At 43.3% G+C, this 27,644-nt stretch overlaps 1 protein-coding gene across 2 annotated transcripts in view; it reads right to left on the minus strand.

Annotated features, from left to right (window-relative positions):
- The window catches only part of MAMDC2 (MAM domain containing 2), a 133,236-nt gene that overhangs the window by 44,588 nt on the left and 61,004 nt on the right, over positions 1–27,644 (minus strand). For both annotated transcript variants that reach the window (XR_004971283.1, XM_036330878.1), the window contains exons 3-7: positions 19,351–19,622; positions 17,763–17,847; positions 14,478–14,615; positions 6,125–6,381; positions 2,683–2,776 (exon numbers count right to left, since the gene is read on the minus strand). Coding sequence is in view for 1 of the 2 variants with exons in the window: in XM_036330878.1 (XP_036186771.1) it covers positions 2,683–2,776; positions 6,125–6,381; positions 14,478–14,615; positions 17,763–17,847; positions 19,351–19,622 (846 nt within the window). In the remaining variant the exon portion in view is untranslated. The remainder of the gene's footprint in view (positions 1–2,682; positions 2,777–6,124; positions 6,382–14,477; positions 14,616–17,762; positions 17,848–19,350; positions 19,623–27,644) is intronic.

Consider the following 27,644-nt stretch of genomic DNA (forward strand, 5'->3'; position numbering starts at 1 on the left):
GGTTCTCTGGAGCACCCTGGAAATACTCGGGGAGCAACACGACATTGGTGTTTAACCCCTGTGACTCTGCGATGTGTTCAGGTCAGGGAAACTGGACTAAATCTAAGCCCAACCAGATGGTGGAGAGCAGACGTTCCATGTGTTGAATTAATTCCTGTCTCGGCCTACTAGGGAGGTGAGGGGGGATGCTAGATCCAGCTGGGAAAAGCACAGACAGCAAGTCTGGAGCTAACCAAGATAAAGACAAAAAATGTTGGCACCTGCTATGAAACAGAAGGGCATAAACTATTTGAGAAATGTAAGATGAAGTATGAAAACCAAAGGGCTCAGCTTCTAAGACTCCGAATCTGGCTCACAGCTGCGTAATGAAAGGCACAAGCAGGCTCTGGCTCCCACATCCATCAGGGCAGTGGCCTTTGTTGGTTCTCTTTAGTTTCAATCCGAGCCCCTGTTCTCTAGGGAATGGATGGGACTATTTTGAAAATTAAGTAAATAATATTAAGTTTCATGATTAAGCAGTTTCTGTGTGCCAGTCTGCTGAGGCCTTCATAGACATTAACTCATCAGTCTTTCTGACAACACTATGGAACAGATTCTTCCATCCTCGTCGTATAAATGTGGAAAGAGTCGCAGAGAGGTTAATTAATAAGCCCAAGGTCACACAGCATGTAAGCGGTAGCATAGGGATGTGAATGCAAAGTCCTGGCTCTCGAGCGCACCACTGTGATCATGTATTTAAACTATTTTAAAGCAAAGTTGGTACGTTGGGAGGTTCTCAAGGCCAATTTGGAGTCTTGGTTAACCTAACTATAGGCCAGTGATGGCGAACCTTTTGAGCTTGGCGTGTCAGCATTTTGAAAAACCCTAACTTAACTCTGGTGCCGTGTCACATATAGAAATTTTTTGATATTTGCAACCATAGTAAAACAAAGACTTATGTTTTTGATATTTATTTTATATATTTAAATGCCATTTAACAAAGAAAAATCAACCAAAAAAATGATTGTCATAGGTTCACCATCACTGATATAGGGTGTCCCTCCAAAATGTAAACACATCAATTGATATTTCTTTATTTTCAGATTTAACCCATTGGAGTTAGTAATTCTTCAAAGTGTGTATACACTTATTTGGGATACCCTGTATATAAAAATGTGGAGGAAGGGTCTTTATGTGGGCTGGGTTTTACAGACTGAGGGGCCACCAGCCCTTTTAATACATGGTCCTTATTTGAGATAATGTTGGGATCTCTCTCTTCTGGTCACCACTCAGTAGGAAAGAACACACATATATTCTGTATCTTTTTAAAAGGGAAAGTATTTCCAAACATTAGTTCAAAAGTGGCTCAGTAGATTCTGTGACCTCCCAGCTGCCTCTTCACGCCCTCTAGCCAGTGCAGATAGTGAATAAACACCTCCTTTTGCACACATGTTACTTGGAAATATAAACGTTCAATGTAAATGCCTAGTGACAAAGAAAAATTTTCTAAAAATAATGATAATGAGGTTGTAAAACTACTATTGAGATATTAGCTGGGATTAGGGAGCAATCAGATTTCGAGAAGTAAACAATTTTGCCTTCTGTGTTCTGCTACATTAAGAGACTCTTTTAGTCTTTGATTACAGTTTAGATTAAATAATTTTAATGAACACACATAAATCCAGTCTAGTTCTTTCCATTTCACTAGCTTTTATTTAAAAATTAGAATCAGTAAAAATAGTATTTGGTTTCATCAAATTAGTATGTTTCTCTCTAACTTTGGGGTAACAGTTTAGCCTGAATAGAAAATATTATCTTTCTTGAAAGTCCTCCTGCTTGTCGAATATATCTGAAACCATATTAAGTTAGATATGAACTCTATCTTAAGTGAAAGCCAAGACTATAAAGGCCAAGTTCAAAAATCTACTTTCCATAGTCTATAACCCAAAAGAAGGGCTCAAAAATAAAATGGGAAGACTACAGTATCTCCTTGGGGCCCCTCAAGGAAACAAAGTCACTGAAGTGTAAGGTCAATTGCATTTACCTGGGTTATCATTAATACAGTGTCAGACTTCTTATTCTAAAACATCTGTTTTCTAATGCACATTGAAATGGTTTGCTTACCTATTTTTCCAAAAAGTAAAAATTTCTTCTTTTCCAATCACCAAGTTTATAGAAATTACAAAGTTAGCCATGATAAAGTAACCTGAGGATTCACTTAGAAAGAGAATTTAAATTGAGTACATAATCTTTAACAAAAAACCATTATATACTAATATCTTTAAACATGAGGACATTTATAGGTCTTGGATACATAACATTGGAAAGAGTTTCCATAATTCTACTCAGTAGATTTTGAGTTATTTCCTACCTACCCATCCACCTGTCTATGAACTCAAGATTTTATCTATTAAAGAGAAAGATGTGGAAAGAATGAGTATTATTTAATTTTCATATCCTAATAGGTAGGAAGATGAAAGCTCCTTAGTACCTGACCAGGGCCTGTGGTGTCAGAAAAATTAGATTCACTCTGTGAGAAGAAATAAAGAGTAATATAACCAGTCAAGTGACTATTCAGTTAAATAATTTTTTAAGGATGAGATCATAGAAAAGGTAACGAAATTAGAAAGCATTAAGACAAGTCCTGACCATCGGCATCTATTGAGAAGGAAAATTCCAAATGTAAAGGAAAAGAATGCTTACCTGTCTGGTTTTGGCAGTGAACAGGAGAGAAAGAAATATCATCCAGGGCAACATATCCTCCTTTGGGACCATTGAAAGCAACTTCAAAAATAAGCTGCAGAGGAAAATGACAGAGTGTGCTCCGGCTCCACATATTTTTCTCTTAGGCTTAAGTGCTCTTAACCATGATGTAGAATGATGTGTCTATAAGCCAGGAGATGCCAAGTTATAGGTACTTATGTCCCTAAATAGAGGAGTTTGGGCAGCTCCCTCCTCAACCCACAGTCTCTTTTAAGAAGAGTAAATACTAAGCCCTAAGTTGAATTTTATTGAACTTTGCCCCTTCCCTGAGCGTCAGCTAAAGAACCGATGTCACTTTCCCAAAGAATTACAGAAGTGACAGTTTGCATTATGAACTTCAGCTAGAGACAGACTATTTGTAGAAAGCAGGTTAGGTTCCCTCCCTGCACTTCACAGAGCACTAAGCCCCTCTAAGGCCTCTGCCTTTTTCATACATGAAATTCTATGTGAGGGTCCTGGACAAAGATGATGCAATCAATTCTCCTGATAGATAAGACATGATAAGGCCCAGAAATTCTATACATAGATGTTAGAATTCCAGGAATGTCTGAATGGCTAGAAAGAACATGGGGTTAATGCATTATCCTCTTTAATTTTGCTCTTCTCTTTGACACCAACTCTGAGTTCAATCAACCACCTTCTGCCTGTAACCAGGGGGATCAGGTGTGCTGGGCACAGCATTCACCTGTATTGGGAAAACCACCCAAGTATGAAGTCCACTCTTGTGAATTGATAACAGTGTTGAGTATGAGCTGAAACTCAAATGCCTACAAAAGCCAGGCAGGTCATGACCTGGGCTTGTGGTGATGGAGTAAGAAAGGGTGCAGACCGTGGTGAAAAGGGCTTGGCTACTACTTTGTCAGTTGCTGTCGTGTGGGAATTCAGGCCTAATATGTCTGGATCTACCAAATTGTCAAGAGGACCCAGATCTCTAGATTTTTACTTGAAATCTTTGGATATTTTTTAATGTTGGTAATTAATTTAAAAATTAAAACAAAGAAGCAAAAAATAAACAAACAAAAACAAACACCTGTACAGCAGCTAGGAAAATCATTGTGGACTAGATTTGACCCACAGGCTTCTGGTTTCAGCCTCTTCTGAACAGAATAGTGTCTTGGAGGCAGACAGACCAGAGTTCAAATCCCATTTCCATTGGTTACAAGCTCGGTGACCTTGGGTACATTGCCAAACCTCTCGGGGCCTCGCTTTTCTTACTTATAAAATAAGCATAACAACACCGACCTTGTAGGACTGTTGAGATTCAATGAGAAGATGTACAAAAGATCAGAGCATGCAGTCAGGTGCATCATGAGCTCTGAATTAAACTCATGCCTTTTTCTTGGGTTGACCCTGAGCCCAGCTAGCCGCTAATTGGCTTGCGCAGGCCCCTTCTCTCCTCTGGGTCTCAGTTTCTCCATTTTTGAAAAGAAAAAAAAAAGAGTTTGGACAAGATGGTTCCTAAGGTCCCTTTCAGCTTAACAACCGTGGTCCTGCAGAGGCCAGGGACCTGGACTCAGCAAAATCCGTGAGGGGCCTGGAAGTTTATCTCTGGCAAGGCAAGAAGTGCTGAAACTTATCTTACAGAGCAGGCAAATGAGAATGATTATTTCGGATCAGAATATGCTCATATGCCCATCACAGCTCATGTGCCACTCTCTTGCTCAGAAAGAGGGTCTCAAATGCTTGTTTGCCTCTTTAAAATTCATTGGACAATACGGTGACATTAAATTCACTGTTTTCTGCAGGATACGTTTCTTTTCCTGGCAATTACTGAGAGCAAATAATGCAAGCATAATGAGTTCAGACTACTAGAGCAAATGACACACGTGTGAATCAAAAGGATATATAGTGAAGTTTATTAATGCCCAGCATTGATTTTTTTAAAAAATTGACGTCTCATCCAACAAATGTTGCCTAAGGAGTTTATGGTTGAAGCGAAAGAGTTCACAAAGAAAATGCTGTGTGTGTGTGTGGGCGGGGGGAGAGAGAGAGAGAGAGAGAGAGAGACTGACTCATTTGACTTTGAAAGAAGGAAAAACTATTTCTGAAGCAGTAATGTGCATTTCTCTTTCTCCATGTAACCCAAGCTCACAGAACATTTTCCACTGAGCTGTGAGAGCAAACCGAGGCCTGGTCAGCCTTTGGGAGGGACACTGGGCTCTTTCTGGGCTGTATTGGGGGGAAAAGGGGTCCTCAGAGGGTCAGGGGAGTGGCAGGCCATCAATAGACAGGACATGACAGAAACCAAGACCCAACCCCAACCCTCTCTGAAGCTTCACATCAGGCAAGCAGATGGCACCACCAAAAAGCACCAGAGGATAATCCCCTCCTTTTGCACTTTCAAGGGAACAGGGAAAGAGATTGTAAAAAGCACAAAGTGAAAAGCAGGGGACAATGATAACCCGTGGTAACTAAGACTCTGCTTATAGCTCCAAATCTGCAACCCCACTGTTGCCCCACTGATTCGAGAGGTCCTAGGGGTCCTCAGACAGAGCTGGGCCTCTCCTTCAGCTTCCGGTCAGATTTCAGTTCAGGGACTTTTCTACGTGCCCTGGCACTCACCAGCTGTGTGACCTAGATGAGAAACATCAAACTCCTCGGACTCTCCATTTCTCTTTCTCACTGGCGATATGGGGATATTTATCTACTTCATTGGATTGTTGTAAGTACTAGAATATACATATGTATTAATCTATATGATTAGAAAAAAAGGTATTTTAAGGAAAAACATCAAAATGTTCATTGTTCTCATCTTTGCCAGGTTGGCCCTGGCTATTTTAGTTTGTTTTGCTTTCCTGAATTTATTAATTCTTCTGCATTAGACATTCGTCACTCATGTAACTATAAAAGTTTTAAAACCAAACGACCATTGTTTCAAATTCAGACCAAAGTCATAACTTTAGTTCTGATTCTTATGACATTATTTATACCATAAAAGAGAAAAGAAGAAAAATATTATTTTTCTAGGAAGACTATTCCTTCAAATACGGGAATAGAAATAACCTTCCTTATAATACCCCTTATAACTGCTCGTAGGAATGAAAGTTCAAAAGTGACTTTCACTTAGAAGGCTTTGATCTTTTTTGACCTTCTACGGTGCAAGGTTCAAAGGAGGGTGGGCCCCCCAAATCTAGTTGGTGACAGACTTTTCCATATCCGTCCTTAGAAAAAATAGTCATGTTAGAAAATGAAGGTGATAAAGGAGGAAAGCAGAGGGAATACAAAGAAGGGAGAGAAGTGGAGGGGGCCGAGGAAGGGAAGAGAGAAAAAAGATTGAGATACAGCGAAGAATGAGTGTGAGACTGTAGCACCTCCTGGCCTCCATCTCTGTGTGGACAGCACCCTGCATTGTGGCTGGGTCAGGGCCCATGGGAACACCTACCTCCATGGGGTACGGGGCACTGAACTCCACTTCAGCGAGGTTCCAGGCAGGATTCCCTGGGCTGTTGGTTTTCCAGATCTCCTCATAAAGGCCGGTCACATCCCGAGAATACAGGGAGAAGACATTGTCATTCCCCTGCTGGAGTTGGTAATAAAACGACAGGCAGCCAGACATGGGGGCTGTGGTCATGGGGGAGATGAGCTGTGCCACCTCCTGGAAGTGCTTGATGTAAACCGAGTCCACGTACATGTAATGGCCTGGAGACCACAGAGAAGAGAAAACACAGCATCAGACGGGCTGGGATTTTCAGATGAAATGGTGGGATTCTGGGATTCACTCGGAATCATCCAGTGGGAGTGATGGAGAGGAAGTGGATGAGTTACCGATGAAAGAAGTTTGGCCGTGGGTTGATGAAGGGTGCACCTGGGAGAGAAATACATGGAGTTCACTGTGCTCTGCTAAATACAAGATAAGAACCACTCTTTTCCTGTTCCTTACGTTTGACTGAAGTAAACATCCATATAGAAAGGTAGATATATCATCTGTAAAGTGCTTGAGTTTTCCCAAGCTGAACACAGCTGTGGAAAGGAAACAGAACATTACCCCAGGGAACCACCCTCCTCCCCTGCCCCCGCAAGCCTTTTTTGAGTTATAAGGATTCTAAGAACATGCCAAGTGTACCACCTGTTTCTAAAAAGGCATAGAGAGGCTCTCCTATATGTCTTTACAATATATACAAATGTCACTGCATATTCTTTGAGAAACTAAGATTTAGAATTCATACTGGATAACAAGTTGTACCTCTTTAATAGAACATGTAGGTCAATCGACACTGCGGATAGGATTAGGATTTGGAAGGTGAACTTGTGATGCACACTTAGGAAGGCCTTGGTGGGCTCTGGACTCAGAGGCTGACCTCCATCGGAGGCATTTTGGTGAAACTGAGAAACGATGAGGCAGAATGGGGAGAGCCTGGATTTGGCATTGAAAGAACTAAGTTTGAATCCTGCTCTGTCTCTTACTAGCCCCGTGACCTCAAGGAAGTTACTGAATCTCTCTGGGCTTCAATTCCCTAATCTCTAGAATGAGAATCAAATACTTCTCTCTTTGGGTTGGTATGAGTATGAAATGAGATTATGTATTCAAAGTCCTTGGCATGTGCCTGGCACATGGTAATTGCCTAACATAATTATAATGAAAGAAAACAATGTCACTAATGATTCGCACCATGCTTTCCCCATGGTCTGTTTTATGTAAAGAGGAGTTATTGTTATTAGCAATTCTGTCTGAATTTATTTAAGCTGCAATGACAAAGGAATGCTATGCAATGCAGCTTCCATAGAATGGCTCTTCTATTTACAAGCTCAGAACAACTACAGCCTAATAATATCTTTGTCTTTATTACATTATGCCTAGTTTATTAGGATTCCTTTTATCCTTGGAAAAAAAGTGATAAGGATATTAGGAAGAATATATGCATTCACACACTGGGTACTTACTTTGATCTAGCACACTGCCCAGTATGTGGTAGGCCCTCAACCGATGGTTATTCAAAGCATAAATATGGTCTCAGGAAGGTCCTCATGTCAACAAGGAAGAGGAGAAAGATGCACAAATCAAAGCTTTCTTTTTCCCGATAGCAAATTGTCCAATCCCTGAAGAACCTTTCTTGTTTAAAGATAATTTCTTAAGTCATCTTGCCAAGCCATGCAACTGTGAATACATGGAGATCACAAACTCTGCTGCTCAGAGGAGCCAGCTAGGTCAGGTGTATGACTGAAGTAGACTGGGTCAGGGAAGAAGACACCATGCAGAGTTATTACAATATTATTGACTATATTCCCTATGCTGTATTTTATATCCCTGTGACTATTGTGTAATTACAATTGGTGCTTACTAATTCCTTCACCTTTTTGGTCCATCCCTCCAACCCCCCTCTCATCTTTACTTAGTTCCCCAAACCCCTTCCCTCGGACAACTACCAGTTCTCCAGAGATGAAGTTTTTTGTTTGTTTTCAGAGAGGAAGTTTTTAATGCACTTCCTAATAATATGTCTTACCAATGAAACAATCTCTTTCCAAGACATGCCCCTGGGGAAACTGGGTAGAAGAGCCACCATGGAGGTGGGCTGCTCACATTTCCTTCAAGTGAATTTGCCTCATGGGCCACAACTGACTGACAGCCTCCAGCTATCTCATGTGTGGCTCTACGATGGCCACACCACCCTGGGCTGTTCTCAGCCAGTGGCCAAGCATAGCCGGGGGACCAGACCAGGGCCAGTCTGTGTGACACGGGCTCTTCAACAACTCCCCACCGGCCTGGCCCCTCTTTCACAGGCGGCGGCCTTCCTGCCTGTGCCGAAGGCTCTCCCAAGGCTGCGTTATGACTCTCACTGCCATGGGCCCCTTTCTCCATAAAACATACTAACATTATGTTGTATGACTGCACTGGATAAAGATTAATATAATCCAGGCAGGGCTTATTATATTTATTATTGCATTTATTTTTTTCTTTTTATTTTAAAATAAATAAAATATAAACATTCTCATAGATCCTGAAAAATGTCATGGCTCCTAGGCGCTGTGACTACTATGCCTAATGGATATATTGACCTGGCCCAGCTACTCCAGTTCTCTCCTCCTTTATCCTTCATAGTCATTTCCCCCAATTAGTCTCTTTCACACCCGATCCCATCTTGGTGTCTGCTTCTTGGAGGACCATTCTACCCAGGCTGAGGAACACCTCCAAAGACTTTCAGAGACTCTCAGTGAATCTGGGGGAGACCTCATATATCCATTTGAAATTATTCATTCTACTCCCAGAGTGCATGATAACTGTGCTTAGAGAAATGTCTCAGACCCTGTTCCATTATGAATTATCTCCCTGACCACCTTCTTTAGAGGCTAGTTATTCACCTGCTGAGTGAATAATATTTTAATCCCTGAATTTGCACTTAAAGTCCCTCATTATCAACACATGCACAAGACACTAGGCCAACTGAGCCACAATCACATTTCTGATCCAAAAAAACATCCAGCAAACACAATGTGACCCGCCCAAAGTGAGTCAGAGAGGCTTCTGGGAATAAGAACAGGACTGCTGACAAGTCTCATATGGAACCACTAGACTAGACCACATCATTCATTTGCTGCCAATATTGGGTACTATTTACTGAGCATCTGAGTAAGACTAAGTTTTTCACTGAAAAACAAAAGGTAGCTCGTCATAAGTTTATCATCTCAGTTGAAGGGGTGGGGATGTTTCAGAAATCCCCAGGTGTCTGCCCAGGCTGCGTGTGTGTCATTGTTGGGTACAATCTACTCTGAGCAATTGGCTGGGTGGGTGCAGGCACCATTTTATGTACCTTTCCAAGGGGGAATGAAGAAGGTACTGGAGTTCTTAGGAAATTATGTCTAGTGTCTGTCTGGTATTATGAGAATTTTCCTGCCCAGTTTAATGAGGCCAACCCTCTTATCTGGTTCTAGAGCCTCCAAAATTTCTGTGAGAGGCAAGTTTTATCAGATCCTGTAAGTTTGAATAGGATGAAACTAGGTATAGATGGACCCTATGTGGACAGGATCCTATAATCAACCTAATCATTGGGGATCCTGTAGACCACAAAGACTTTAAGTATCACATTTTAAACTGGAAATGAAAGAGTCTATGAAGGAAACAAGGGTTGCCCCATAAGTTTAAAAAGTGAGAAGTTTGTTTCCACTCCTCTGAGGTCTGAGGTCTGAGTTGCTTTGCCATGCTCGGATTGGGAGCTGGTCTATTTCCCCCTCATTCTGGATTATACACTAAAAGCCTGCACTTTCAAGGGGGGTGGGGGGAAACCCCAACAATTTCTAGTTCTGTTGAAAGATAAAAACTCTTAATGGTGCCAGCCAAAGCAGAGGCCCCCAGGGACCATGTCTGCAGTGACCGCGCATGTGCGTTTGCCTCTGAAGGGGAACTTCTCCCTTTCTTGAGCAGCCCCTGGATTAGCTCAACTTTTCACGTGGAATCCATGGCCCCTGCTAGTTCACCATTTCCCCTTGAATCAGGAGAAGAACTCTGAGGGAAGTCCCTGAACTTTTATTTTCAAACAGTCTGGCTCACCAGCATTCCACAAAAATTGCCCCTGGCTTGGCTGCCAGGCCAAAGGCGTCCTCTGACTCAGCTGTGATTGCGCCCCGCTGGCCACAGTTGTGCTCTAGTTGTGACGCCTGCGTCCGTGTCATGGTTGTCTGGACAAGCTGTCTCCCGGGTGAGGAGAAAGTCTGGTCTGCAGAATCGCGTGCCAGCTGGAAACACCCCCTGGTCTGCTGGCATTGTGAGGAGACAGCACCCAAAGATAGCCAGTCATCATGCCTGCCCTCCTAGTCTATGAATTCGACAGTTTCCTTTATGAATCTTTAGTTCTGTGGATTAGGGTGAATTTTACTATAATACAGTCAGATTCCTATAATCATCCAATCATTGGGGATCCTATAGGCCACAACAGTTTGCAGGGATGTCATAAATGTAAATGAATGTGAAGTGGAACTTCTTGTCTCTGCTAAGACTCAATGTCAAAAACAATGGGTGATAAGTAGGTCTATTTTCTAAAGAGCAGTACAGACCATCAATGTATAATGCACTCCATTGTGGCAGACCTGGCAGCTAAGCCAGCTCCACCAGATGTAGCTTACCTCTCCACCCAGCCTGTATGTATGTGACAAGGCCAGAGAGGGATCAGAGAGACTGGAGACAGTTTCTTCAGTTGTCATGGAGCTGACCTGCCATGTGTCTCCCCCCCCCCCCCCCCCCCCCCCCCCGCCCTCAAGGGAAGGGGAGGAAATGCTTCCCCATTCTTGCCAAGGGAGGAGACTTAAGGGAGCCGCTTGCAGAGGGGATGGAAGAGGGAAACTCCATGTAACCTCATCCCCACCCACACTTGCAGCAGCAATTCCAAGTTCGTTGGGCCATGAGAGGAGGGTGGCCAGAGTTACTGGGGGAACTTGATGAGTGATAACTGGAGTTTGTGGGGTACAGAGACTGGTGTCTGACTCTTGACGATATAGATCTAAAGGCTGTAGGAGGGACCTGTGGTGGCAGAGAGGACAGAAAGCATTTTGTTGCCAGTGGCTGTACTTCTGGAGTTTGATGGGGCAAAGATTTAAGTTTTTCCTTCGCTTCAGTGGGCAACTCAGGTGGTAGTTGGGCTAGGGGGCCTTAAAGGACTCTTCTCAAAGGGATGGCATGTGTGCTGTTTGCCTCTCCAGCAGAAGGGGCTGGCTGGGTATACCATTACGGATAGATGCTAAAGGGGGTTCCTAGAGAGTGCATCACCGTGCGCATTTGGCTTCCTGCAAGATAAAGAGCATCAAGTCCAGATTAAACAGCTCTGATCACATAAAACTTTTAGTGGGCTCCCCTTCCCTTTCTGTCCCACCCTTATCATGCCGCCCCCAACCCTGGAGAAGCCAGGAGCAGCAGAGCCAATGGGGGAAGGGCAAAGGGGAGAAGTAAGAAGAAATAAAGCACAAATGCTCTCCCTGCTGCTCCATTGTGCTCTGGCTGGGGGAAGATTTCACTTGGGTGAGATTTTCGAATTTTGATTTGACTGAATTTCATTATTTAAGAGGAAGCTGCTAATACCGGAAATGGTAAGTCATCTAAGGACAGGGAAATCTAGCAGAGCTTGCACAAAGGCAAGGGGAAGAAAATTAACAAGGCTGCCTCCCTACTGAGTGCTAGGCAATGAACCGGACAGATCAATGCAGAGGGTGAATGAATAGGTGCTGTTCAGATGACGCTTGAGCTCAATCTGAACTGAAATGAGAAAAGAATGTCATGAGTTATGGAAGGATGATCCATCCACCTCAGGGTCTAGGATGGAACACAATAATTCTGACCTTATTTTAGGTTTTGAAACCTCGGTCAGCTCCTTCTAAAGTGGCACCCTAAGCAGATTGGATTTAAACAAATCTCAGCAAAGAAATGGATTTCCCTCATTATTTTTCCAGCAATTATCTTCTTTTTGCTAAGGCAGGTGGAAAACATAATGATCTGAGCTGTCAGTAGGTTCCCTCCTAAAAGATTTTATTTCACTGCATAAAATATTCAAAAAGAAAAAAATCCATATGTGATGAATCAGAACTGAGTAAGGAAAAGCTGACAGTATTCCATTGCCTCCAGTATTCCAAAGATGTCCCACCACAATTCGTACTGCGCACTTCAGCCATTTTCATCACTAGACAAGAATTTGGAGACACAGTGCTTATTTGAAAAATCTGACACTGACAACAGCCGAATAAAGGAAAATTCATATCCACATCATATTTTTCAGATATTACATTCACTGTTCCCTTTTCTACAACATAAAGGTCAGAATCCACCTGGGAAGATGTCCTTCAACCCCTCTGAAGCACTAAAGTTTCAGAACCAGCCAGCACACAGCTTCTCTGGCCCCTTGCTGTTTGCCTCTCCAGTTTTTACCTGAAAGCAAAGGTAAAAACTGCTTCAAGTATACAAATGAACAGGAGATGAATTTATCTAAAGCAAAATCTGCTGCCGCAGGCAGATCTGAGCCATTTAATCTTTGCTTTGCCACCCAAATAGATAGAGATCAGGGAAAATCAATAGACCCAGTAGAAGGTAAATGTAATAAGGAAGGCAACCTCTCTCTCATGCAAAGCATTGGAGGGTTTTTTGTTTTCAAGAGTGATTGTGCTCAAACCTTTGAGTCACAGGGGCAGAGTGTTTTTCAAATAAAATATTTAAAAATCTGTAGAACTCATCTTTTTTTAGCCCCATCACATATAGGGGAAAGTCTTACCTAGGAGTCCAGGTGCAAGGAATGAGAATGAGTATGAGAGAGTGTGCGTGTGTGTGCACACATATGGGTGGGCATTGGGTGGGAATGAGAGGGCTATTTGGCTAATGTTTTGGGCAAGACATTAGTCCAAAAGCTGAAAAGAAACTGAAGTGAAATAGCATAAAAGAGCTGGAAGAAGTAAAGTGGAATGTAGGTATCCAGGTGTCTTACTTATCATTAGCAGGAACATAATCTTGGATCTAGGGACTACTGTGCCATCATCATACATCCCAGCATTCTCAAATACTCTCCGACCATCTAATACAACATCCACTCTCACACCTACACACCTTTGCATATGTTGCACTTATCTTCTCCTATTCATCTGGTAAATTCTAGTTCTGAAACCACTTCCTCTAGAAAGCATTCCCTGAACCCCAAATTCAAGGCAGCCTTTCACACTTTTCTGGCCACATATCACTGAGATAAGGACACCAAGAATTATTGCAATTTTAAAACATCAGTCCTTCAAGATTCTCTGTATTCCTTGTACTAGAGTCTAAATATGGCAGAAAACAACCTCAAAATGAGCATACTCCCATAAAATAAGAAAAAGTTTCTTTCTGAAACTCCAAGAGATTGCTAGTTGCTTTATTCATTTAAACAAAGATGCCAAGAGGCGGTGGCATTTTACTGTTTTGAGTTCAACTGTCTTTTAAAATACGCATGCAGATTCATGGATTAATGTTTCACAACTAGTTATCATTCACTCTACACATAACACTCATTTATAATGTGGTTCCTACAATGGCCATAGTGGAGATGGGCTGTGGATCTTTAGGGCCAACTTACACATACACGTGGAAACCCCAATCTTTTGTCATTTCCAAAAGTGCTAAACCTGCCTTACTTTTAAAAGAAGGAAGTGAAATACTTTGTCTCTTTCTAATCTTAACTCCTTATGTAAGTGATCCTAGATATAGCTAAATAAATAGTTTTTGGGACATTTTTTGTTGTTGTTGTTCTACTATTTTTCTACCTTGACCTTGACTCCTGTCAGTGGAAGCTTTTTCAAGGTCAAATTTTCCCTGCAGAGAACCAGTCCATGTGGCCACTAGGGGGCCCTGCTGCACACCACATTCAGGATTAATCATTGGTCTCAGCTCATCTCACTGCCACTGGACATGTTCTTAAGGACTTGCTTCCATTATTTGATCTATTTTTAGTGAAAAGTTACCTAAGATTATTCCAACCTGGTCTTTAGAAATAAGAAGTTCTGAACAACAAATAGTTAAGAACGTAAAGCATAATGCATACGGAAATAAGAAAACAGCAAGACCAGGTCATAAGTGAAGAAAAGCCTTTAATTAGGTGGCTACAGCTCTCATGTCTGCAGTTTGTCTTCATCGTATAGCTTGTGCTTCCCTACTCTTCTACCAGGTTTGGGGGACCCTACTCACCTTCCTCTCTCCTCTCTTCTCTGTTGACAGAGCCACAGTTAGGTCAATGCAGGGGGTGGGAAGAGATGGCAGAAAGTTATCACGGGGAAAGGAGTTCATGTCCCCAGCTCACCCAGTTCATTCTTGAACGTGTGATCCTGGGGAAGAACGGAGTGGGAATTCCGACTAGTGCCTCCTCCAACAAACCAGTTCACGTTGGGGTTCCAGCGGTTCACAAAGCCACAGAGATGATTTTCTTCAAAATCACATTCTGGCAGAAGAGAAATAAAAACATACCTAATGGAGATGTACTGCAAAGTTTTCTCTTAGATATCAAAGTATGTTTCTCACTCCCTTTGTCTACTGGAATGTTGTATCAGGATCCCTGGTCAATACCAGTCAAGAAGAGAGAGATCCTGTAATGAACTGAGACTGCCATTCATCATTGCCCCTTTGGACTGTGGTTCTTCCACTTACTAACCTTCTTGCATGCAGAGTGACTCACTACCCCCTTAGCCTACGTTTCTTCTTATGTGAAAGGGGAGCAACGTCCCCACCTTATTGGGCTGTTGTAAGAGGGACAGCTCCCAGCACAATGCCACGCTCATGACTGGGGCCTGATACAAGCCAGACATTTATATCAGCCATCCTGTTTCAAAGCACTATAGGGCTATGCTCTTGGCTCCAGAAATTTTATTGTCTAGTTTTTCTTGCACCTGGTAGCCCAGTTTTCTATTTACTTCTCTCATGATGGTGGACAAAATACCCAGAGCTAAGGGGCATCTTTCCTAATGCTAAAGTCCTCTGCTTTTTTTAGTAAACAAGAACCTAGTTAGATGAAATAGGCAGGGCAGGGATATCCTAGGCTCTGTGTCCTTCTAAAGCTACTGAGTAGAGAAGAGACACAAGATAAAGAGACCCTCTCCCCCCTTTTAGTGGCATTGACATGCTTGCACTGTTGCCAGTCAACAGACTACTTTAGTAGGAACAAGAAACTCACAAGCCAGTGCTTCCATTGACCCCACTAATCATCAATTAAAAATATGAAGTGTGATTGTGCTAGTCACCTCCCATTGGCCCCTTCAGGTCCACGCCCTTTTTTGCATTCCATTCTGGCCTCCAGAGGTTGACTTGAATGGATTGTATCCATGGGCTCCCCTGCCTTCTGGCTTCCTGTTGGCTTCAACCACGGGAAGGTAGGAGGAGAATGAGGTTGGGACTGTTTATTCCTCCAGTGCCCTCCTTGCCTGCCAGGCCTCCATGGGTTGGCTGTGTCCTCTGCTCTTCTCAAGTAGGTCTCACCACAGAGCTACTGTCTGCAGTTCTGCTACCCCTTCAGATCTAAAGCTGGTAACAGTTCATGAGTCATCATTGTTACTGGTCTTGGATTACCGCACCCTCCCTCACCCGTTTCCTTTACCCACTCATACTTCTGTAGTTCCTTGCTGACCTTTTCTCAAATTACTCAGGTTGAATATACTGTCTGTTTCCACTTTCCTGCCATGACCTTGACTGATATAGTTATCAATGTGTTTTTACATAGGCAGGCACTGAAAAATTTTAAGATTTTCATTAGCAACATTTCCACTGCAGCATCTGCTAACCAACACTCAACATTCAGTGCCAAAGACTGACGCAGAGTAAAATAAAAAGCAAAATATTCCTCAATGTGCCAGGCATTTTTCTGAGCACTTTATATGAGTTGACTTATTGAATCCTCAAAACAACCCCATGAGGTAGACACTATTATTAACCTCATTTTCCAGATGAGGAACTGTGAGAAGCAAAGAGAGGCACAGAAAGAAAGGAGAGGTGAGAGTGTGTGCATAAGTTTAACAAGATCAAAGTATTGGCTCTCCTTTTGTGTTTTAAACAAAGTACAAGCCATCAAGTGACTTGAAGAACGTAAATGAACATTTTTTTGAGTGTCCAGCACCAACACAAATCACCTTCATATCCATGATCTCATTAGTGCCCACAATAATCCTGAGAGGAGCATTTTATCCCCATTTTACAGGTGATAAAACAGAGGCTGTGGGGCTCCGTGCATTGACTGAGCAAGCAGGCGGTGCTCCGCCAGGAGTGTCTGAGGAGCCAGCTGGCTGTCTAAGGCCCATGCAGCCACCAGATGAGAGCTACAGGGAGGTCCAAGGAAGGGAGCTTGGGTCTAAACGTACTGTCTTCAGAAAATGGTCACATTCTCAGTCTGTTTTCTTTACTTGCATTAGCGTCATCATTGGAAAGTCAAAAGAGGAGTAAGATTCAGAGAATTAGCAAAGGCTCTTTTGTGTTCATAATGGGCTTGGAGTTTCCTTTCTCTTCCTCTCCACAGACAATCAACCTTCAAGTACTGTCAGTGCTGAAAAATCGCTCAAATCTACCAGTTTTCCTATTCCACTGTCAACCCCAATTTGAGACCCTCATTATGCCTCCCCCTATAATGTCACAATCACTTTTAGGGGTTTTCCTACCTCTTTTGTATTTTCCTTGCTTCTAACTCAATTTTCCATGTGGCGGCCAGAGTCATCATCTGAAAACCACCGTTGGAGACTCCTCCCCTGCAGACTGAGATTCAGCACCTCCCAACCACGTAATTCATGAATCCAAGCTTCACAGCCTGGATCCAGACTCTTCCGTAACAAACTCCCTTAAGCAGGTCCGGTTCTCGCTTCAAATGCCCTGCTCTGTTTCCTGCCTTTGCCTGAGCAGGCCCTGGGCTTTCTTCTACTGGAGTCTTCCTATCCAGCACCCTTACTTGACTAAATTCCACTTCTTCTTGAAACCCCAGCGCAAATGCATCTCTACTGAATTCAGTCCTCTCAGATTTCCTCTCCTCCCCCTGCACCTCTGCCACATAGCTTGCCTTTCTCCGGCCATATTTATCGAATGTAGAAATAGCTTCAGGGGCAGGCAAGTAGAAGGTGGGCGACCACAGGACATGGACTGTGTCTTCTCTTTACACCTTCTCAGAACTGACACGTAAGAGGCATCCAGCCAACCCAGCTCAAGTGGCATCAAAGGGAAAATTGTGATTATAAAGACAGGCAATGGGGTGCAGGAGAGCAAAGTGAGGAAAGGAGGTAATACGATGCCTGCTTTTCTGGCAAATGCAACAAAAGCTGAGTTTGCAGCAAACTGGCAATTATTTTCATTAGAATATGTTGAGGTTAAGGCAGCAACTCAGGTTACATTTGCTGCATCTACTTGTCTTTCATTAATCCAGCCAGTCCAGGCAAACTCTAATGAGCCTTCCCAAGCTAAAGACAGAGAAACAAAATAGACCATTCTAGTGAACTAGCAAAGAATTTTAACTACTCTGCACAATTTAGCCCCTTTAGGATGGATCCAATTCACTCTGGCAAGAGGGGATTTTAGAAAAGATCCACGTTCTGATACAATGAAAATGAAACCCACTTACCAATACAGTAGCCGGTTGTCATCTTGATTTCAAAGAGTGCAATGCTGGCTGTGTTTCCCAGTCCCAGCACACCTTCTATTAAAACCTGCACAACATATGGGGGGAAAGGGAGTTAGACTTCAAAATGGCATGTTCTCTTGGTTCAGTATTTCAGCTATTCGCCGAAAGCTTTCCAACAGCTTTCAGCAATTCAAGGCAAAATGAGATTGCTTGTCTCAGCTAATTGATATTGGATGCCAATTTCATGATGGACTTTATTAAACTCTGTGTGTGTGTGTGTGTGTGTGTACATATATACTCAGAACTTTGAGGGGAGCAATATGTCCAATAAAATCTCAGAGTCAGCTCTCTTCCACTGTTATCCTAAGCCAGTGCTTGCGGTTACACCAACTGGCTGTGGATGGAAAGGAGAGCTTATGTCTCTAGGGAACTCCATTCTGAGAATGACCAGGAACAGAGGGTAGAGTCTGCAGAGAAAAAAAGACCCTGGAGAAGAAGGTAGGAAGCATAATCTGCTTAGTGATGGGAGAACTCTGCATGAGATGGAGGAGGCTCAAATCAATGAACTTATCGTTTCTCTATTGCTGAAAAACTTGAAAATTTCACACAAAGAACAGATAGAAGCATGACAATTTATGAAGCTGATTTTAAGCACTGTTATAGGTTCACATTTGGTCCTATTTCTGAAAGTATTTGCTTTTCCTTAGGTGATTTTAGCCCAATATTTTGCAACTATGTTCGTAGATTTAGGGTGTGATATACTGCTAGGAGGATAATGTGAAATAGGGAACTGAGACCCTCAATACTCCTTCCCTCTATAGACCCCCCTACTGCCTGATGGAGAGGCACCAGCAGACAGAGGGTAGAGGAGAGTATAGTATTTCAAACCTCTTTGAAGAAGTGGAAGGGATAGGACATTGAAAAGGGGATTAGAAATGGAGGGCATTTTCATGAAGCCTCCTTTGCATCCTCCATGACATATTCTCACTAAATAGAACACTTTATGGCCAAGTGAATCAAGATCCCATCCTCCTTCCCTACTTCAATGCACATCCAATTTAATCTTACATTTTCTACTGTCCTTTTCTAAGTTGTTCTGGTAGAACAACTTCCATTTTTAAAAAGGAATCAGAGCATGTCCTTTAAGTAGTTTTCCTCTTTCAAAGTATTTTCAGTTTTCCTTTTATGATGGTTAATGCTTTGTTTAAAATTTATAGCAAACAAAGCATTAGGAAAAAAACGTAAACATATACCACACTCCACTTAGTAGAATGAAACAAAATGATAAGAAATGAGAATGTGCTCTTAAAGCCCATTAGAAGATAAAATTCCATTGAAGAACTTGGTTTAAGCTCCATTTAGATTTGTGCTGAAGTCCCATTTAAACAGAAAAGAACACTAGAAAGCTCCTTTAAGGAATAAACAAGATATTAATTTCCATTTCTACCATTCTTCTCTGATGCATCTTCTACAAAACATCACATATAACACAGAAGAAAACTAAGTTCAATGGCGGCAGTTTCAGAAGACATCAGAATAGCACGAAGCCACAGAGAAGCCCTGCACCTTCCTCCTCAATTCCACTTACCTTGAATTTCTTGGAAGTGTTTTGCAAATCCAGGCTGGCAATGAGCCAGCTATCCGAAGGTTCATTAGCTGACCAAAGCAATCGATCAAAGCTTTCATCTTCAAATCTCACATAGAGGTTCAGCTGGCTGGGATCTGATGGAGACCCTGAAGACGTGGCTATCTGGTAGACCAATCGGAGGCAGCTCCATTCCTCAGCCTGTAAGTCAGAACTTAGCAGTAGGGCTTTATCCCCCTGCTTGGCAAAGGAGGTGTCCACATAAATGTAATGGCCTGGAAGAGAAGGGAACATAGGGAAGAGATTAAGCTTCTGTTGCCAACTCAGGAAAAGACACAACTGTAGACCAGTCTATCTGAAGACAGATACAGCCAACAGGTGCAATTCATTAGCCCCCTGAACGTTGCCTGGTCAACAGATCTCTGTCTTGTGAAAATTAGGAGGCCCAGCAACACTGTGCCCACTTACACATGGCACGTGACAGCAACAGGCTGGAGCTGAGTGGTGCTGCCTCTTCAGAGCATAGCACATAGGCTCCATTTTGCCATAATTCCTACTCCTCCCTATTGCCTCCTGACATTTAAGCCAAGTGCCTTTTTCCTGTAATCACCGTATACCAGGCTCACTTCACACACTTCATTTATTTTCCTGGTCCCCATATGCATATGAGTTTGAGAACCCAGGCAAAGGGGCTTCAGAATCAGGAGGAACAGCATGAATAAGGAGAATACCCAAGACCATTTTAAACTCAACCTTCTTCCATAGCTTCCCCTCATTCCTAATGATTCAATTGCATTTAACGTGCATCATTTTAGTAGATTGAATTGACTTGGTTCCCTCAGATGTTGGGGCCTGGGCAGAAAAAGTTCATTGTAACCTATTTTTCACTAGAAATAAGTCTCTCCTTAAGAGTCTCTAGGCTCTTCCATTACCCAATGTCATAGTTATGATAACCAAGTGAGAAGCGCATGCAAAACATGTAGGACAGAGCAAGGAAAGCAGTGGGTACTCTGGGACTAGCAATCATTATTTCCTTCTCCTGCATCTCTTCTACCCCTTCCTCACTCTCTCCTTTTTCCTTTTTCCCTGTCCCCTCTTCTCTCTGTCTTCTCCTTTCCTTTTCCTCTTCCTGTTCCTCCCCCTTCACCTTTCCTTTTCCTCTCTCCATCTCACTTCCCTCCTCCTCCTATATTCCTAATGTTGACAAGTGGTGCTCTCCTGATCACACCAGGATATCAAACAGCATTTCCATGGGGGGAAAAAAGGATTGGAATCAAGAACCCTAACTGGAAACTTCCAAATCCAACTCTGGTCATCAGCTTCCTATAGCAGTGATCTGATCTGCCTGTGGGTCTCAGGAACCCACTGCCTTTCTAGCCTGCAGACTCCCAAGCTTGCTCAGAGGTTCCACATTCGATGGCCAGCATCTAAACTGCTGTCATGTGACCATCCACTCCACCCCTTGGGATTCACAACACTGAACTCTTATTACAAAGGCCCTGAAATGTCTCATTGCTTCGCTTGATGTTTGTCCTACAATGCTTGTTGCCCCAGATGCCAATTCCAGCCAGGATCCTTGTTTCTGCGGCAAGTACCGACAGGCCAGCAGCCCCTCAGCTAATGACCATCCTCACAGTTGGGGCACTGTGAGGGCATTGTCTTCAGGGAGCCTCACTTGCCTCTGAAGGGTTTCAAGATCAAGGTCTACCTCCAGCTGGCAGTCATCTTAACATAACCACCACCCACTGGGTGCAAACAGCAACTACTTCTAGATGCCAACCCAGGCACCCGTTGTGGAGAAATTTGGCCTTTGCCCTAATCGTCACCAACACCATTACCTCCTATATACAGTGAACAGTCACTAGGAACCAGGTACAGTTCTATGTCTTCACATGTGTTTACTAGCTACGGGGTGTTGATGCCAATCCTTTTTTGAATAATACTGCTTCATTTTAACATGAGGGAATGTAGACGTGCCATTCTCCTTTCCCACTCCTCTACTACATCTGAGCAGTCTGGTGGTGGGGTGGGGTGGGGATGAGGATTAGGGGAGATCCTTGGAGCACCTCAAACCTTTACTGAGTAAATATGGAGTTGGCACACGGGGTATAGGAGAGGTCCTTGAAGGTTCACATCACATGCCAACTTTGCTGCCAACCGAGGCCCACATCCCCAACTTCTCTTGTTCTCTTACTCCCTTCTGCCTTTTCCCATTCTAGAAGAGAACAACTCACAGCAGTGGCTTTCAAACTAGAGCCCAGAGTCACTGGACAAACACAGATTGCTGGGCACACCGCTAGAGGGCAGGTTTGTGGTGAGGCTGCATTTCTAACAGACCACATTTCTGAGAAGGCGATGCAGATGCTGCTGGTCTGGGACCACAATTAGAGAACCACTGTTCTACCACATGGGACAGAGAAACAGGACTCATAGGTGTATGTCTAAGAGTGGAATTGTTAGCACATACGGTAACTCTGTATTTACATTTTTGAGGAGCTGCCAAACTGTTTTCTAGACACCTCTTATCTGTCAAAGAAAGAGCAGGCTTCTATTGCAAGTAAAGGAAGGAGACAGTTCTACTGGGAGGCAATGCTCAAGTTAATGTGTGCAGGCTTACAGAGTCCACATTCTGGTGACTATCGTGAGTTTTCAGTGAATGTCATAAAAAAATCTCTCTTGACATTCCCTCTTACTATATCAGATTTTATTATAAGAATATGCTAATGCTCTCATGTTAAGAACCTTTGAGAGCGAACACTGTATAAAACGTGTTATTTAAAATACCTTGATATTATACAGTAAGAAAGTTAGTGCTATTTATTGAGTGCTCTTGACATCTCAGCCATAAATGTTGACTATTTCCAAATTTTGGGACTTTGCACGTAAATTACAGGTCTCAAATTCATTTTTAGGCCATGCTGTGTGAATGTGCCTACTGGCTGCATTATGATCCATCCAAAGAGTTATCTACCCAACTGATTTTGCATCTACTGGCAGTATAACACTTTTTCCTTGATAAAATGACTAGCCCAAGTGGTGTGCAGCTCTATTGCTACTGCCAAGCTAAAGACAGATTTTATTAATCACTACATTTCCTTCTCTGCTCAGTCTGGACACAGCCTCAGGATCTCTCTAACACAACTAATCAATCTGAGTTGGCAGTTGAGTTGAAACTCTTTGTTACCCTTGCTTGTAGCTTCAGTGTCAGAGTATATTTTGTGGTCATATTAGAGCTGAATTGAACCAGAAGGAACATGGTATGTTTTAAAGAAGCTTTAGAAAATGAAGAAAGAATGAGAGATATTGATACCAGGATGGTGCCTTACCTTAGACTGTCACTAATAAAATTGCTATTCTAGAACAAATCAATAACATTTTGGGGGAGTTATTTCAATTAGAGAAATAAAGTATCACATGTTCTCATGCATATGTGGAATCTAAGGATCAAAATAAACTGATGAGCAAAATAGATCCAGAGACAAAGAAGCATGGAACAGACTGACAAATTTCAGAGGGGGGGCGGGGGAGTAGGAGTGGGGAGGGGAGAGTGATTAACCAAAGAACTTATATGCATATATATAACCCATGCACACAGACAATAATGTAGTGAAGGTTAAAGGGGGATGGAGCAGGGGTGAGGTGGAGGAGACCAATGGGGGTAAAAAAAAAAGGGTCATTTGTAATACTTTCAACAATAAAGATAAAATTTTTTTTTAAAGAATCATTTTACCACTGAGTGAGTTAATGAGGTTTTCTTGGTATGTGAAATATTTCATTTATTCCATTCTAATGAGAACGATATCTGGAAGTTAATCTTGGACATAATTTACATATAATAAAATTCACCCTTTTAGTACAACTCAGGTTTCTAGCACAGTCACAAAGTTGTGCAACTATTACCATTATCTATTTCTAGAATCTTTCATCATCCCAAAAGGAAATCCACATCCATTATTACTCATTCCTTAATTTTCCTTCCCTCTAGCCTCTGGAAACCACGAATGTACTTTCTACCTATATGGATTTATCTATTCTGGAAATTTCATATGAATGGAATCATATAAAACTAGAGGCCCGGTCGGTGCACAGATTCGTGCACCAGTAGGGCCCCTCAGAGTGGCCTGCGAGGATCAGCCGAAACTGGCAGTCCAACTGCCACTCCTGCCTGCTGCTCCCACTCATTCTGGCCCCACTACACCTGATGTGGGCTTGTGCCCAGTCAGTCCCAATTGGGAGAGGCTCACACTGCCGCAGCAGAAGCAGTGGTGCTCATCAGCCGTGAGCTCGGCATCCTGTGCCCATCAGTGACCTGAGCAGAGCTCCAGCTGTGGGAGTGCACTGACCACCAGGAGGCAGCTCCTGAATTGAGCGTCTGCCCCTTGGTGGTCAGGGCACATCATAGCGACTGGTCAACCAGTCATTCGGTCGTTAGACTTTTATATATATATACTAGAGGCCCGGTGCACAAAAATTTGTGCACTCGGGGGGAAGTGGGGGTCCCTCAGCCTGGCCTGTGCCCTCTTGCAGTCTGGGACCCCTCGGAAGATAAAAACCTGCTGGCTTAGGCCTGCTCCCAGGTGGCAGAGGGCAGGCCCAATCCCTAGGTGCAGCTTCTGGTCGGGCTCAGAGCAGGGCCTATTGGGGAGTTGGGGCGCTGCCCCCTGTCACGCACAGAGCAGGGCCCATCAGGGGGGTTGGGGCTCCTTACCCTGTCACGCACAGAGCAGGGCCCATCAGGGGGGTTGGGGAGCTCCCCCCATCACGCACAGAGCAGGGTCGATCAGGGGGTTGGGGCGCCGCCACTGTCACACTCAGGGCAGGGCTGACGGGGAGGTTATGGCTCTACTCCATCACACACAGAGCAGGGCCCATGGGGGGGGGGGGGGGGTTGGGGCGCCACCCTCTATCACCCACAGAGCAGGGCTGATCAGGGGGTTGGGGCGCTGCCACTCTCACACTCAGGGCAGGGACGATGGGGAGGTTATGGCTCTACCCTGTCACACACAGAGCAGGGCCCGTGGGGCGGGGGGGGGAGGGAGTTGGGGCGCCGCACCATGTCACACACAGAGTAGGGTCGATCAGGGGGTTGGTCTGCCGCACCCTGTCACACACAGAGCCACAGGGCGATCAGGGGGTTGGGGAGCTCCCCCATATCAGGCACAGAGCAGGGCTGATCAGGAGGTTGGGGCGCCTTCCCCTGTCACGAACAGAGCAGGGCGGATAGGGAGGTTGTGGCCCCGCCCCCTGTCACACACAGAGCCACAGGGCGATCACGGGGTTTGGGCGCTGCCCCCTGTCACGCTGATCCCGGTGCCGGGAGGCCTCTTGGCTCCACTGATCCCGGTGCTGGGAAGCATATTACCCTTTTACTACATAGGATAGAGGCCTGGTGCATGGGTGGGGCTGGCTGGTTTGCCCTGAAGGGTGTCCTGGATCAGGGTGGGGGTCCCCACTGGGGTGCCTGGCCAGCCTGGGTGAGGGGATGATGGCTGTTTGCAGCTGGTCACACACCCTTCAGGGTGGGGGTCCCCACTGGGGTGCCTGGCCAGTCTGGGTGAGGGGCTAAGGGCTGAAGCTCCCAACTGCTCCTTTTTTTCTTTTTTTCTTTTTTTTATTCTTGGCCAGCTTTAGCTCTGGCTCCAGCTCTGAGGCCTCTGCTGCTGAAAGCAGGTATCTGGTTTGTTTGGGTTCTATAATCGAAACAATGTATAACTCCAGCTCTGAGATCCCGGCTCGCTGAAAGCAGGTTTCTGGGGTTTTGTTTAGCTTCTATATTTGTTACAATGTTTCAAAGGCTCAGAGGCCAGCAAGGCAGGCGGGGAACGTTGATTTCCTCCGTCATTGAAGCAAGCAAGCCTCATGTTAGTTTCAAGCTGCCTGGCGGCCGGCCGCCATCTTGGCTGGCAGTTAATTTGCATATCGCCCTGATTAGCCAATGGGAAGGGTAGCGGTCGTACGCTAATTACCATGTTTCTCTTTTATTAGATAAGATATAGATGTACCCTTTTGGTTTTTTTTTAATATATTTTATTGATTTTTTACAGAGAGGAAGGGAGAGAGATAGAGAGTTAGAAACATCGATGAGAGAGAAACATCGATCAGCTGCCTCCTGCACATCTCCTACTGGGGATGTGCCCGCAACCCAGGTACATGCCCTTGACCGGAATCGAACCTGGGACCTTTCAGTCTGCAGGCCGATGCTCTATCCACTGAGCCAAACCGGTTCCGGCTAGATGTACCCTTTTGCGACTGGCTTCTTTCACTTAGCGCAATGCTTCCAAGGTTCATCCTGTTGTAGCATGTATCAGAATTTAATTCTTTTTTTTTTTTTGAGGCTAAAGAATATTCCATTTTATGGATATGACAGATTTTATTTTTATTTATCCACTCATCAGCTGATGGACATTTCGGTTGTTTTCACTTTTTGGCTATTATGAATAATTCCACTATAACCATTTGTGTAAAAGTTTTTATGCAGACATAAGTTTTCATTCTCTTAGGTATATGTCTAAGAGTGGAATTGTTTGATCATACGGTAACTCTGTATTGACATTTTTGAGGAGCTGGTAAACTGTTTTCTAAAGTGGCAATACACTTACATGTCCACTAGTCCATATGTATGAGCGTTCCTATAGCTCTACACATTTAGTAACACTTGTTATTGTCCACCTTTTTTTAATTAGAGCCATCCTAGTAGATGTGAAGTGGTATCTAATTGTGCTTTTGATTGCATTTCTTTAATGACTAATGATGTGTGACATTGTTTCATGTGCTTATTGGCCATTTGTCATGTTTTTGAAGAAATGTCTAAGTCTATTGCCCATTTTAAAATTGGGTTATTTCTCTTTTGAGTTATAAAAAAATTCTACATATTCTTAACAGATACACGATCTGCAATTATTTTTTTTCCCATTCTGTTGGTTGCCTTGTCACTTTCTTGATGGTGTGTCCTCTAAATTACAAAAGTTTTTAATTTTGATGAAGTCCAATTGTCTATTGGTATAATAGCTAAGAAACCATTATCTAACTTAAGGTCATGACGGTTTATGCCTATGTTTTCTTCTAAGAGTTCTATAGTTTTAGCTCTTACATTTATGTCTTTGATCTATTTTGAGTTAATTTTTGTCCATTAAATTTCTTGGTACCCTTGATTAAAATCAACTGAGGATAGATACAAGAGTTTATTTTTGAACTCTCAATTCTATTTTGTAGTTCCAGGTCTGTCTTTACATCAGTATCACACATCTTGCTTACCATGGCTTTCTAGTAAGTTTTTAAAATAGAAAATGTGAGCTCTCCCACATCATTGTCTTTTTCAAGACTGTTTACATTATCTGGGTCCTTTTAATTTCCATAAGAATTTAAAGATCAGGATGGGAACAGGGTAAGTTAAAATAACACAAAGCTCACTGTTCTTAATGTATTTAGTCTTTTTTCTTGAGTAAATGCTCCCAAATGTTATGAGTCTTTGGTTAATTTCAAGTTCTTAAAAAGCTGATTTTTGACAACTGTTGGCAGTATTTTCATTGCTTTTATGGGGATAGAATTTTCTGAAGTGTTTAATCCACCATTCCTACTGACACCACTCACTTTCCACATATTTTTAAACCGATAAGAACAGCAAACAATGGTCAGAGATGGTAAAGCAGACACAAACAAATAAGAAAGGCAAAGAATAGCAGAAATCACACGTGGAATGGGTTGTTGTCTATGACACATCAGCCCAAGGGCCTGGGGAGATTTACTAGGCACAGTGTTGGAGACATGATGACAGGGGAGGACAGAATCTGCTGCTTAGGCAATTTGAACTGATTTAAGAGACATTTATTGGAAAAGATAAAATCTAAAGGGTTCAGAAAAGAGCCATAAACTTCCAAACAGATATTTTTTTAAGTAAGTCGGCAATCAAAACCAATAATTAAACCACCCTGCCAAAAAGGTCAGGCTCCAGGTGCCTCAGGGTCTGAACACGTCTGCTAGTCACATGCAGGCATCAGAAGACAGGAACAGACAAGGCTTTCCTGTTTTAATGAAGGCAGCCATAAAGAAGTGAGTTTTGAGGTCACACTTAATTGCTGGACACATGTGCACAGCTAGAGCTCAATGTATCAATGGCTTTCAGTAGCCAAGGCACAGTGTGACAGGGCTAAATCCCAGGCCATCACTGTGGCCGTGTGGTCAGGGCGTGAGTCGTGGGGGACTTCTTGGCGTCCCTGCAATTCTATTTGCTAATGAATGTACTGTCCTTCAGGTGTGTTGATTGTGTGGGTTCACTGTGTGGGGCAGTGGACCCCATT

This window comes from Myotis myotis, unplaced genomic scaffold (assembly GCF_014108235.1).
Source record: "Myotis myotis isolate mMyoMyo1 unplaced genomic scaffold, mMyoMyo1.p scaffold_m19_p_12, whole genome shotgun sequence".
Taxonomy (NCBI): domain Eukaryota; kingdom Metazoa; phylum Chordata; class Mammalia; order Chiroptera; family Vespertilionidae; genus Myotis; species Myotis myotis.